Below are 14,837 nucleotides of genomic sequence, written 5' to 3'. Positions count from 1 at the left end.
ACACTTTAAGTTATCAGAAGTAAGCATGCAGCAGGGTGTAAGCCATACAACGGATAGAGTGAACTGGAGCGATGTTGTACACAGGACAGAATGCTGTCAACAGACGGGGAAACTGAGGATGAGATAGAAGGATGGAATGAAAGACACTTTAAGTTATCAGAAGTAAGCATGCAGCAGGGTGTAAGCCATACAACGGATAGAGTGAACTGGAGCGATGTTGTACACAGGACAGAATGCTGTCAACAGACGGGGAAACTGAGGATGAGATAGAAGGATGGAATGAAAGACACTTTAAGTTATCAGAAGTAAGCATGCAGCAGGGTGTAAGCCATACAACGGATAGAGTGAACTGGAGCGATGTTGTACACAGGACAGAATGCTGTCAACAGGCTGAACCAGGGCATATGAAATGGCAAGGGGATGTGGTAGAGAATGTATGGATCAAGTGTTTGCTTTGAAGAATGTGCAAGAAATTTAGAGAAAGAGAAGGACCTCTGTGGTGTTCATGGATCTGGATAAAGCATATGACATGGATGAAAAAGAAGTTATGTGGAAAAAGTTGGGAATATATGGTGTGGGAGGAAAGCTGGTAGAAGCAATGAAGAGTTTCTATTAAGAAAGTATGGAATGTATGCAAGTAAGAAGTGAGGAGGGTGAGTGTTATTTGCTAAAGCACTAAATATCACTATTTATGGGATGTATACAAAAGTTTGAGATTTTGATGGACAATTTCCCTGAAATTTTGCATACCAACCTAGTAAGTATGGTAAAGTGCAAATTTTGCCATTGTCATCAATTTGTATGCTGAAGTAGTCATCCAGCATGGGTGCCTTTGACTGCAACAGACTGCTAATATAAGAGGATAAGTCTTCTTTCGTCCCATCTGCCTCTGTCCATCCACTCTCTTCTAGGTCAAGGGCAATCATCGCCAATTCATAGATACTCGCTGGACTCTGTAAATAAAAATATTTTCAAGTTTTTGGGATAAACAATATCTTACAAAATATGTACTAAAACAAGAAATCTAACAACAGATGGGCAGGCCAGAGTGCATGGTCCTACTGCATACATAAGTGGTAGCAAATGATTACTGAGTTACTGTAATTTTGAAATACCAAGCTGACAAATATAAGCACATTTTTTTAATGAAAATACATGATTGGGAAGTGCATTTATACTGAACAAACGATAATTTTTCTAAAAATTCAAGTATGGTCACCAGAAGTACTCATAAACATCTTTAATGGTGCAAAGTGTCAGTTTAATCCATTACATTGATTACAGAAAATAAGTTTGCTGAAAGTGTGCACCTTTGAACTTGCACCTGTGCCTGCTTGTCTGTTCTCTTAGCATTTAGAAACCAGAATTTTTCCTTTCTCTTGGAAGCATGCATTGGTACATTCTGTTCCTGTGATGGGTGATTGTTCTAACCCCTCTAACCATTGTCCTGTTGCTTTGACGTATACCATTTCCAAAGTCTTTGAATCCCTCCTTAACTCCCATATCCTAAGAAATATTGTCTCAGTTTTCTCTCTGATCACCATAAGGTGGGATTCACTGGTGATATTTTCCCCATCATACTTGTCTGGTCATCATCCCTGAAAGATTTTGGGGAAGTCCTATATAGTTGCCCTTGATATAACCAAAGCTTTTGACAAGGTGTGGCATAGGGTTCTTATCTCTACACTTCCCTCTTTGGCTTTCCTCCCTCACTTTGGTCCTTCATATGTATCTTCCTCTGGCTGATCTGTTGACAAATCAGCCTCTCCCCCTTTCTTCATCAACACTGGTGTCCCCTTAAGGTTCTGTTCTGTTACCAACACTTTTTTGCCTTTTTTATCAAAGATTTCCTTTCTTCCACAAATAACCAATTACTGCTCCTTTCACTCCATCTGCATCTTGTCTTGACACAACTTCCTTGGTAAACTTGGACAGGAGATCTCAGAGGGGTACTTGAAATCTGGTTGTTTAATACTTTAGTTGTGTATAATGTACTGGACCAAAGCCTACTATCCACTGCCAAACCCCAAAGACTATTCCAAAGTTAATGTCACCACTTCGTGCCTTGTGCTCAGCCCACTTATCACATAAATCTAATTCTCTCTCATGCAAGCCAATCAACTTTATGAATGTTCAGGCCTCAACAGCCCAAAGGTTTGTCCAAATTATCCTTCCATCTACTTGGTCTCCCTCTCCCCATTGCTCCCTTCAGTATGCAATTGTCTTTCATTGCTCATCATCTCCACTTACTACTTACAAAGTCATTCCTTTCATGACCAGTCCACCTCATATCACATACAGTCCTCAGGCATTTAATACTCTGTGTAACATTTTTTTCCCTGGGTAGTAAGGGTTATTTCCTAATTACTTGTGCATAAAAATTAGAGAGAATCGTTATAATTCCCTTCAAACTTTGCTTTAGTGAACAGGACAGTGATATTTTCAAATTTCCCTATCTCCTATTGGACAACCAGCGAATTTGCACATTTTTATTCCCATAGTCAGAAAAACAACATATAAATCAAAATTAACATGTATTTACATTCCTTTCATGACCAGTCCACCTCATATCACATACAGTCCTCAGGCATTTAATACTCTGTGTAACATTTTTTTCCCTGGGTAGTAAGGGTTATTTCCTAATTACTTGTGCATAAAAATTAGAGAGAATCGTTATAATTCCCTTCAAACTTTGCTTTAGTGAACAGGACAGTGATATTTTCAAATTTCCCTATCTCCTATTGGACAACCAGCGAATTTGCACATTTTTATTCCCATAGTCAGAAAAACAACATATAAATCAAAATTAACATGTATTTACACTAATGTTAAACAAAAGTGACCACATAAGATTTAGAAGTGAGTAGCTTTTCAAGAATTATAATTGTACTGTATATCGCTTTCATGAATCAGACCCCAAATGTAACCTCCTATCATGTTTTCATTATATGTTCCTTGAGAGCAGCACTCAAAGTCCAGTATATCCTGGTGGAAGCACTTGCCTTGCTCCTCTGAATACACCCCCATGTTCTTGAATTTATGAACATGAGCATCAAGGATATGGACTTTGAGGGACATCCTGCAGACCATTTTGCCACAGTACTTCACCATAGTCTCAACCAGCTCCACATAGTTTTCAGTCTTGTGATTGCCCAGGTAGCTGCCTGTGGTAGTGCACCACGGTGTCCCTGCTGTCCCAAAGGCAAAGATAGCAAGGAAACTTGCTAAAACTGCCTTGGAGACCCATAAGGAATGTCACCATTTTGAAGTCTTTGATGACCTCCCTGCTGTACTCATCATACTTCAAGGTGTCTAGCAAGGTCTTAACACTGTTGCATTCTTCTTTGAGGTGCACCGAGTGAGCCAGGGGAAGAGATGGGTTCTTGTTACTGTTATGAAGCAGAATAGCTTTGAGGCTCCTGGACGAGCTGTCAATAAAGAAAAGCCACTCGTTCAGGTTACAGGCAATTCCAATTGCCTTGAAGAGAATGATTACATGTGGCAGACACAGAGCCTATCTTAACAGGTGAAGAAGCTGGAAAAACCTAGGTGATGCTTCTTCTGATCTGTGATTTGCACACTTTCATCCAACAAGTTCCAATGCTTGAACCTAAATGTCAAAAGCTCGGCATTGAACTTTATGAGAACAAGATCTCTGATCAAGTCAATGAGATCTCTTTGATTTGGGTAGTATAGGTTTCTCTCCTCACCTGCAACTCTGAAATTGTAATCTGGATCTACAAAGTCTTCCTCCCCCTCTGACTTGCCAGTCCACTCCTAGATATCTAAAACAGTCCACTTCCTCCAATTTTTCTCCATTCAAACTTACATCCAACTAACTTGTCCCTTAACCCTGCTGACCTAATAACCTTGCTCTTATTCACATTTACCCTCAAGTTTCTCCTTTCACACACACTTCCAAACTTAAGTCACCAACTTGTAAAGTTTCTCACTCGAATCAGCCACCAGTTATACAGGATCAATTGTTATCTGACTGCCTTAAAGTGCCAACACTGTGAACAGCAAGTCACCTTTTGTGAGGCTATATCATCATCATCATCAAAGAACTGAAAGTAGTTGTCTCATTAAGGACTCTCATGCTTTACAGAAATCCTTAATTTACCTGTTCCTGCATGGAGTGCAGCTTTGAATCTACAGCCCTGTATAAGGGGCTCTGGATCCCCTTCTATGGAGTTCTTGCACTACTCAGGAGGCTGGCAATATCCTCTGGGTGGGACCACAATTCAAGAAGTGCGCTGATGATGTATGTTTTTGTGGGGTGAGCAAATGACAAATGGGGAGCAAATGTTCAGTGTCTTCGCTATAAAGTTGCATCTTTGGCATAAGAGGTCTTGTGATATGCTGATTTTGAGTTTGTAACGTTGGAGAAAAGGGAAAGCATAATCATATCAATGAAAACTCAAAATGAGTATAATTATCACTTACTGAGAGTTTCAGGATGCCAAAATTACCAAAGTCATTCAGCAGAATCTGGTAGAACAGTTCTTCACTGTAAAAGAGTAAAAATTAAGAAGAAAAATGTTCTATGAAGATAAATTCAAGAATAAATGATTATTTCTGAATATATAAAGCAAATTAGCCTGATGAACAGAACAATAAAAAATATGGTTAAGGGAATGACTAGTTATCACGTTTATGCAAAACCATGAATGACAACTGATGTGGCATATAATTTTCAATGAGCAGTTATCTATTTATCTATATCTCCAATGCTTTTTCTCTCCAGGAACTCCCATCAAGGGGTGGTCAAAGCAAGAGTGTTTCCCTATATCCCTGTCCTTACATGCCTCCTTCGCATACATCATTCTAGCGTTCTTCCACCATTTTTCTCCCTCCAGTACTCTTCCAACTTAATTGCCCATGTCACAGGTGGTCTTCCTCTCGTACAAACTCCTTTAATTATACCATCATACACTCTCCTTGTAAAATACCAGTTTTGCATTCTTCCCACATGCCACAAACTCCTTTAATTATACTATCATACACTCTCCTTGTAAACTACCAGTTTTGCATTCTTCCCACATGCCCAAACCACCTGAAGGTACTATGTTTCACCTATATTATCACTCCACAATTCAATCCCTTTGCATTTCCTGCCATACCACATCTCTCGTACACCCCTTCATTTCTTTGTTCATTCCATCTAGCCACACCATATGCTCTTCTCAAATACCTCATTTTCACAGCCTGCATTCTTGACCTCTGTGGCTTGTTTATTTCATCTAGTGACATCACATGCTCTTTTCAAATAGCTCATTTCCACAGCCTGGACTCTTGATCTCTGTGACCCATTCCATGTCCATGTTTTGGTTGCATTGGTCAGGGGTGGGAGGACTTTGCTGTCCTTTAATCCTCTCTTCATGTCTGTAATTACATCTCAACCCTTCACTATTCTATTAAAATACTTGACTCTTTTACTCTGTACTGCTCTCTCCCTTATCTCTCCTTCCATATTAACAAACTTATCCTTAAACTTAAATTCTCCTGCCTCTTCCAGTCTTTCTTCACCGATATCCAAAGCACAGATTAATACACTTTCATCTTTCATTCCATATGGTTTTACAAAATCTATACTCCGTTTCCTTTAAAACACCATTACTTTCACTTACATTTATCTTCAATTGCCTATGCTTACACACATCATAAAACACACTTAAAACCTCCTGCAACTCCTCTTCACTCTCAAACAGCACAGTATCATCTGCAAACAACCATGGGGACATCACACACCCCTGCCACAGACCGACCTTCACTGGAAACCAATCACTCTTCTCTCTTCCTACTCGTACACATGCCTTGCATCCTTGGTAAAAACTTTGCACTGCTTCTAGCAGCTTAACTCCCACTCCATATACTCTAAAGACCTTCAACAAAGCATCTCTGTCAACCCTATCATATGCCTTCTTCAGATACATTAATGCTACATACAAATTCATTTGTTTTTCTAAGCATTTCTCACACATTCTTCAAAGAAGGCATGTTGAATGATATAATTGCTAGCTAAACAATATAGTTGTTTAAAGCTTTAAAAGAATTTAAATCTACCAAGCAGAATCTACCACCAAAGATCTTTTTGGGAGGTTTAACTCATAAACTGAATAAGTAGAATTCAGTAAACATCCATCTAGTGCTATACAGCAATTGATTGCTCTGAGTGCTCTGGTATGCTTGGTTTGCAGTTCTATCTGCTTTTGACAAGGTGAAGGATCAGGCAGGTGAAGCATAATTTGGTAAAAGCTCTTGGCCTTTAATTTTTCTGTTGATTTTGTGGAGTTGGGGTGAATGTCTTGTGTGTATCTGACATACGTCAAGCCTAAAATAGCCTGAGTTTTGTTGAGTGCAAGCAGCTCTTAATCAAGGTGGTGGGAGGATTCTGGTTGGATATGTGTCTGTCTGGGATTAAAAGGGAGCCTGAAGACATTCTGTTCTTGGTGAGCAACTGTTCAGTAGCATTTTGGGAGAACGTGAACAGGGTGAGAACATTGGGGGTGACATTGTAGGGACCAGATGGGCAGAGAAAAGAGAAAGAGTATTTTGAAGGAAAGCTGAAAGTGTTAGAGTGGCGGATGTGGAGTGTTCCAGATGAGGCGATAAGTGGACTGAGAAGTCACAGCAGATTTGATCAACCCATCTTACACAACACTGTCCTCAAACATTTCATTTCCTACACATTCATCTTATCCTTTACAAATTTGTCTAAGGCCTTACATCCATACAGCACTGACCTAACTACTACATCACTAAACATATTCATCTTTGCCCTTCAAGACAGTGACCTCTTTCCACAAATTCCTAAATGTGCAAAAGACATTTGCCCTCTCATCCATCCCATGTTTCAATGAAGCTTCCAGTGTTCCACTTGCTGCCATGTCCACTTCCAGTTATCTAATACACTTTCCCAAGTTCCCTCCATCCAAACTCACACTCCAAGTAACCTAACAGTTTTCACTGCTAAACCTACAAATTCTCCTTTTATTCACATTTAGTTTCAACTTTATCCATTTACAAACACTCCCACACTCAGGCACCAGCTTTAGCATCTTCATGATATAGCACTAAGTATTATTCCAAATTTGATAATTTTGTATTTTTCCAATTGTGGTGCTTTTAGATTGAAAAAATTGTTTTTAGCACTATCTATTATCTGCCACTCATAAGTCATCATGTATTTTTACCATCTGTGCATATATGTAACAAAAATCTAAAAATTTCACCACCTCTAAAGGGGTTTCTATATTGTAAGTGTGAAGTTTCTATCATGTACTGTTTTTGTTATTGTGCCACAAGTGCGTCCACAGACAGACAGACAGACTAAGAAGCGACAAAATAATGTTCACCACACTTTACACTTAAGTGGAGAGAAATAAAATCAGCATCATTAATTTATCATTCTTCTTAAGGAAAAGAAACACTGAAAAAAACATATATTCTCCAGCTTTTCTAATCTTTGTCTCATGAAAATTTATATATGAAAAAAAAATATATAAAAAGAGTAGTCATTACCTGAGAGCCAAAGTGTTTGTTAAATAGAGCTTATTAACATGCTGGATGAGTGCATACTCAGGATTAACAGAGCCCACAAATGTCATGTTTTTGACTGTCTCTCTAAGTCCTGTATGGCAGCCATTTTCCACTTGAGATCGTAGGGACAGAACACTTGTCAACTTTATTTCACGTCTGAAAAGGCATGGTACATATTCTAAAATACTGTGCAAAATAAATTTCATTTAACATTTTGAATGTCATTTTTACTGTACCTGCACATACAATCTTAATACAGTACTTTATAGACATCAGCAAACACAATACTCATAAGTTATTTATTATATATGGTGTACTGTATTCTCATTTCAAAACTAATTTGTATCTAACTAACCTATTTTGATCTTCAGGATTACACTTTGCCTGTTTTTCTTCCTGGTCAACTTCATTATCTTCTGGGGTCTTCGTCTCGGTAGGCCTGAAAATATCACACCGTTATTTCTTTGAACAGAAAAATAGAGATATAAACACTAGAGATTCTGCATGGATCATGGAGGGTGTGGAGGGCATTCCCAACTGTATTTTCAAGCAAAGCAAAAAAATACATAAAAGTAATGTAGGTTCTTTCTTTCATACTATTCGCCATTTCCCGCGATAGCGAGGTAGCGTTAAGAACAGAGGACTGGGCCTTTGAGGGAATATCCTCACCTGGCCCCCTAATGTAGGTTCTAAATTGTGAAAAACCGTTTCTTCCAAAGGCAATGTCCCTGTATTCCATAGGAAAATTGGGGATAGGACATTGTAACATTCCTCACCCACTGCTATCATCCTACCTAAGTAGCTGCAGTTTAACTGTTCAGGTCTGCCTTTATCTGATCAGAGACTACCACAGAGATTTGACCTACTGATGTAGTCCAGTCTCACCAGCAAATGACAGATACTGATTGAAAAGTGGTAATAGTTGGTACAGAGAAAGGTTTTTTAAGAAGAGAGAAGATTAAATGAGATAGGGCAAAGAATCCAACTTAAAATGCTCATGGGACACTGTCTTGAAGAGAAAAGGTTATTCAAATTTTGAAAACTACACCTTTCTTTCCTTTGCAGTCTCCTTCAACTGATGGCAATGTTTTAATTTTTCAGCTGATGTAGGATTTCATACCTTTTTCACACATGTCTAAAGTAACCAAACAACATGGCTATAAAAACTTCATGCATCACAATCATCCATAAACTGTCAGAAGGTAATTACAGCATCAGGGCAAGAAATTACAATATTGAAAAAGTATTATTAGAAAAAAATTATTTCTTGTATTACTGTTTATATTTTGGATGAAAATAAGACCATTTTTTTTCTTTTACTTGTGTGAATAATGCTTTATGTATATGTTTTTGATTTACAACATTCATAGAATAATGTGCATGGTCCATTTAAATTTTTTTTTTCTGTGGGCTTATGTTTGGAATAATCCAATCATCATCAGGCTGGCAGCAAAGTGGTGTGGCACTGTCAGCACTGAAATAGAACCATGTGTATGCGTGGCTGGGTATGCAGTTTCCTGCCTTGCAGTCCTCAAGGCATAGACACAGTCTGTATTCATGGAGTGCTACAGTATCATGTGACGCATATGTCTGGCCCTTTGCAACGTGCTGCCAAAGTGTCTTTTAAATTCCAGTACCAGTGACGCTAAGAAGCATAACAGCATCACCACTGAAGTTAAGATATATGTGCTCAAATGTTATGAGGGAGGTGAACAAACAGTTGATATTAAGCATGCCCTTGGACTTGGTGAATATACTTTACGGACCACTCGTAATAGTGCAGAGAAGATCAAGGAGTGTGCCAAGAGAGGATCATAAATTAGCGCATCCCAGACCTCGTTTAACATTACTTTATCTGACCCATATGATCCCCTTCCCCAGTAACATCTCCATTTACCTCTTCCCTCTTAATCAACACCTGCAAAGCAATTCAGGAACAGTTAATGTTGGTGTATGAACTGTTTATTTTCTGCTTTTCTTTATATATTAGAGTTCACTGTACAGCATGTGTACTGACTTAAGATTTCCTAGCATGTGTATTTTTCCTCTAAAATAATATTTGGTAATATTACTAATCTCCAATATTTACACTGTTTGGTAAACACATTTTTGATTTACACAACCATTTTCAAGAACTTTCTTACTGCGTAAATCAAGAGGTGCCTTCTTGATTCGCTCAAGAAAAAAGTACCAATCCAAGTAACCTAGCACAGCTTAACCTTAAATAACATGGCTTGTCTTTTGACTGCCATTGATTGTTCCCCCACAAAGATCATGCAATCAAATTTGATTGCCAAACTTTGAGTTGGTAAGAAATGATTAACTGGACTGAAGTCATCTGCTTTCTAAAGATAACATGGCTTTGGTGGCAGTTTCAAGTAAGAAACTGCAGAAGCTGGTGTATGAGTTATGGAAGGGAGTGTGAAAGGTGCAAATCATGAGTCAGGAATAAAAGTTAGGTAATAAGGTTTAGCAGTGGCAAGAGACAATTCAGTTTGATCTTGAGTTCAAACTGAGAGAAATTGGTGGAGGTGGGGTGTTTCAGATACCTGAGAGAGGATTATGACAGATGAAGTCAACTACAGGATGGGGGAGGGGGCAAGGTCCTGGGTCTGTTGAGGGGTGTGTGGAAAGATAGGTCACTGTCTGTGAGGATACAAAAGGTATGTCTGATGGTATACTACATCTGATGGTGCTTTATGAATGCATGTCAGACCCTTCACTCAGAAGCACAGAATAGGGTGGATATGTTGGAAATAAAATAATTGAAGCCAAAATTAGGTGGGAGAAAAGTCAATAGAGTAAGGAATTACAACATACAAAGCAAGTGTGGTAATAAAAAGAGTGTTTTGAGAGAGCTGAGCAGGTATAGATAAGAAGACTGAATGATGGTATAAAAGATACTTGGCATTACCGGGCCTGATCATGCAGGAAAGTGTCTGGCATGCACATTAAAGAGAGAAATGTAACATTGTAGGATATAAGGTGACTTGCTGTCATCCAGATGAACCAAGACATATGAAGTGGTAAGGGAAGCCACAAAAAAAGATTTTGGGGCTTGGATACGAATAATGGGACTCCAGTTTTAGTATACCATATATGGTAGTTAGAGAGTGAATGTGAGCAAATGAGTGCCATTTCCCCATTTGTTCCTGGCACTACCTCACTAACACAGTTAACTGAGCTAGTTTAAAAAAAAGTCATCTTTCAGTGCATGCCCTACTGAGCTTGATAAAAGCTCACATGAAAACTCACGAAAGCCATTGTATACAAATGAGATGGGTGAAAAGCAGCTATGTTGTTGGGCCCAGGGTGGTGTCATTTCATTAAAAGGATGCTGGAACTTGCTGTGTAGTGAATGGTCATCATTCTTTTTCTATAGCCTGTTGGTAGTTCATCCAACTTGGACATAAAATTTTCCAAATTCATATTGACCAACAAAACAAAGAATGGAAGTGCTTTAAGCAAGTGAAATGCTTCTAAAAGACATGAAGAAAGTAAACCAAATGCAAGGGATGAATCAGAGTTTAACTTCACAATCACTAGAACTTCCACATACTTTGTCAGGAACTTCTCCAGCTTCTGGTCACGAGGGTCTGTACGAACCATCTGATGAGCATATATCTTATCCTTCTTCTCTGGTGCTGCACTAGATCCTCCATTATCATTTGACTTGCTAGACACACCAGGTACTGCATTTGCACCAGGCAGTAATGCCTGCAATGACAGTGAACATTTAAAAAACAATTCCTTTTACATGCATGATTACTGTTGCTAAAACTGTTACCTATTTGTGATGCTTCCCTTGAAGAATGTTTGTGAGAAGTACATGGAGAAACAAAAGGTATGTATGTGGTTTTCTGAAACTGAAGATAGCTCATGATACGGTTGACAGAGATTCTCTGTGGAAGATGCTACCAATATATGGTGTGAGAGAAAAGCTATAAGTAGTAGTGAAGAGTTCTTGTCAAGAAAGTAAGGCATGTGTGCAAGTATGCTGAGAGGTGGGTGAATGGTTCAAGGTAAAGGTGGGTCTGCAGTAGGAGCATGTGATGTCACCATGGCTGTTTAATCTGTTCATGGATGGGGTGGTGAGGGAGGTGAATGCGAGGGTCTTGGAATGAGGAGCAGTTGCATATGCAGACAACTGAAGTTGGGGGGCTAGGGAGGTGAGTCCGTTGCTGTTTGCTGAAGATACAGAGCTGACTGCAGATTTGAGTAAGAACCTGCAGAAACTGGTGGCTGAGTTTGGGAGTGTGTTGTGAAAGGAGAAAGTTGAACTGAATATGAATAAAAGTAAGGTTATGAGATTTAGCAGTGAAGAGAGACAGATTATTTTAAGTGTGAGTTTGAATGGAGAGAAATTGAAGGAAATAGTGTGTTTTAGATACCTGGGACTGGATACAACAGCAAATGAACCACAGGAACTGAAATGAGCCATAGGGTGGGTATGGGGGCAAAGGTCTTAGGTGTACAGGGGAATGCAGAAAGAAAGGTCACTGTCTTTAACGGTAAAGATGGATCTGTTTGATGGTATAATAGTCCCATCGGTGGTGTATAGATGTGAGGTAAGGGTCTTGGGCAAAGATGTAAAGGATAAGGTTAATGTGTTGGAAATAAAATGTTGAGAAAAATATGTAGTGTGAACTGATAAGAAGTCCCAGTAGTGCAAAATAAGTAAAGATGAACAAAGGAATTCAGAAAAAAGGAAATCAAATCTGATTTCACAAATACCGGCAAAAAAGTGATCAGAAATTACAAAGGGAAGGAAAGTGAGTGAATATATTCTCTATGCTCAGTGATATAACACTTAATCCTTTCAACACTCCACATCACAATTATGGCTCAAAATAGGATAGTCCTCCAAGCCACCATTTCCCACCACTGTAAAACTTTCTACAGGACAATGGCAAATTTCCATAACATCAGCCTATCCCTCAAGCCACCCGAGCAAGTAATAGCAGTAAATATATAATTAAAAATAGTAAATTTAAAATATAAGATAGGCAGAAATGTAAATTACCATAAAATATGTATAATAATGTACAACAAAGACTTCCACTTTTCTGACTTCCCAGCAGCATAATCAAGGTACATAGCATTTTTTAATATCAATATAACCTAAGCTTAGAAAATATCAATACCAAAGTGCAAAATTATTAACATTTATATAAAAAAAATCAGTGTGTAACAAATAATAATGATAATGAAGAAATAGCTCTCTGCCCCAGGAATCTCTTCTATCCTTAGAAAGCCAGTCACGTCCACTGGGCAGGACCATAGGTCCTAAAGTGTAGTGGTGAAGTGTGTGATATTTGGAGAATGCAGGGGATCTGAGCATTAAGAGTTTGGTGTCTTCATTTTAGCTGCTGCACTGTGGGCATGTAGGGTCCTGGGATGTGGTGAATCAGTGTTTCAAGTGAGCAGGGATGGGTATTCAGAGTGCAGACATGAAACTGTAACTCATGTTTGTCTGAGAGTATGGTTTTCAAAGGATGTATAACTAATGCAAAGGCGTTTAAGACTAAAGATGGGAAGGCAGCTACCTATATCTCTGATGTCTGTTCCCAACTGGAACTCTCTCAAGGGGGTGGTGATGGTAATAGAGTCTCCATAACTAGTGAACTTCAATGCTGCTGCTCAGTCTTTAGTCCCTCACCCTTAACAGGCCACTGGTAGAAGGCTATTCTAATGCAGTGTTTGCAGAGGCTCCTACCTAATGGTCCTATTTACTACCTCTACCTAATGCTGCTACATAATGTTCCTACCTACTACTACTATCTATTGCTCTATTAATTTTGGCAAAATGCAGGGCTAGTGCATAGTGCTCACTGCAGGAAAATCTAATTACAAAGAATGAATTGTGTAAGTTAAGTGTTGTCAAGTGTTGTGTATGACAAGGGGGGATTGTATGTTTGAGGACAGCATGCCAGAAGTGCACAAGTTGGTGAGGCAGAAAGAAAAGACAGCTATCTAGGTCAGAGGAGTGCAACTTGAAAACCATCAAAGTGCTGGCTCACTGCCAACACATTATTACCTTACAGTTGTGTATTTTATCTCCTTGTACTTTATAGAATAAACATTTTTTTTTTTGAGGTATAACATTTATTTTTGACCCTGAAGTGTTCACTGTAGGACTTACGGTATGTATTTCAAGAGCCAATCTCCTTTGCCACCTATTTTCCATTGGCCCTGTAGCTTGCCAGCCACAGGGTCTTCCAGGAATATAACCCCACTAATTGGCAAGGGATTTCTACATGTTTTGCTAGTGTTACGTTTGCTGGGTCTCTGCGAGCAAAGACTGCTGATGTATTAGGCAGGGATGGGCTTTTATTTCTGCTTGGATTGTTAGATATGAAGGTTTCAGGTGGGAAGGGTCTCATGCTGTTGCAAAATACTGAGTAATGAACATGTTCAGATGGGACTATACTGGGATAATCTGTGTTTCATTGTGCAAGTGTTGAGTATTTGTGGTTGCCATGGAACCAGTGATTGTTCTGAATGTTCTATTTTGTGTGGTTTGCTGCTTTTCTTTGCTTCTGAGAGAGTGGAGGATTCTGGCAGTTGAGGCATAGTTCAAAGTGGAATGGATAAATTGTTTACAAAGGATACTAAGGGGTTCTTTTCTTGTCCAATTTTAGTGCCAGTTAGTGTTGTGAGGCAAGTAAATTTGTGTGTTGCTTTGTGTTGATGTTACTGGAGTGGGGAAAGAATGTCATGTGTATGTTGTACACGATGCTTAGAAAAGCTGATGTTTTGTGTAGAGGGAGTGATTGTCCATTCAAATAACTGTATAGCATGAGCTTGATTCATGTCTGTCTGGGTTTAAGAGTTACTGAAGACTAATGTCGAAATGTAGTCATTCTGTTCTGAGTGAGCTACTGTTATAATTGTGTAATGTTATGCAGCATGTTGTTGTTGCTACTATGGTGGTGTGATATGACTGTGATGTCGTCTGTCCATGAAAGGGCCTTCATGTGGTTTGATAAGAGATAATGGGAGGCTGTGTAGGAAGAGAACGAATAGGGTTTTAGAAAGACCTGCTCCCAGGGAACTTCGCCAAAGAGGTTAAATATTTCAAAAGTGAAGTCACTGTGAGACTCTGGTGGCGACTTGCTATGGAATTGACCAACTACTTTTTGTCATTGTTGTGGAAGGTTGTGTTGTGTATCTTTTCTGTTGGGATGTATCTGGCAACAGTTTCAAGTGCTTTGCTGATGTCTATTGCCACTAGTATTGTTGGGTACAAGGGGTGCGGTTGGTTGAAGCCATCTATGTTGTCTGAGGTCAATGTG

General features: G+C 39.0%; 1 protein-coding gene across 1 annotated transcript in view; it reads right to left on the bottom strand.

Moving 5' to 3' along the window:
• The window catches only part of Mlh1 (DNA mismatch repair ATPase Mlh1), a 39,310-nt gene that overhangs the window by 3,683 nt on the left and 20,790 nt on the right, over nt 1-14,837 (bottom strand). Inside the window, exons 7-11 of the mRNA XM_071663165.1 lie at nt 11,102-11,259; nt 7,898-7,981; nt 7,525-7,698; nt 4,447-4,510; nt 755-953 (exon numbers count right to left, since the gene is read on the bottom strand). Of these exons, the coding sequence (XP_071519266.1) occupies nt 755-953; nt 4,447-4,510; nt 7,525-7,698; nt 7,898-7,981; nt 11,102-11,259 (679 nt within the window). The remainder of the gene's footprint in view (nt 1-754; nt 954-4,446; nt 4,511-7,524; nt 7,699-7,897; nt 7,982-11,101; nt 11,260-14,837) is intronic.

Source organism: Panulirus ornatus, chromosome 7 (assembly GCF_036320965.1).
Source record: "Panulirus ornatus isolate Po-2019 chromosome 7, ASM3632096v1, whole genome shotgun sequence".
Taxonomy (NCBI): domain Eukaryota; kingdom Metazoa; phylum Arthropoda; class Malacostraca; order Decapoda; family Palinuridae; genus Panulirus; species Panulirus ornatus.
The sequence above is the reverse complement of the archived record's forward strand: the minus strand, read 5'-3'. Positions and strand labels throughout refer to the sequence as shown.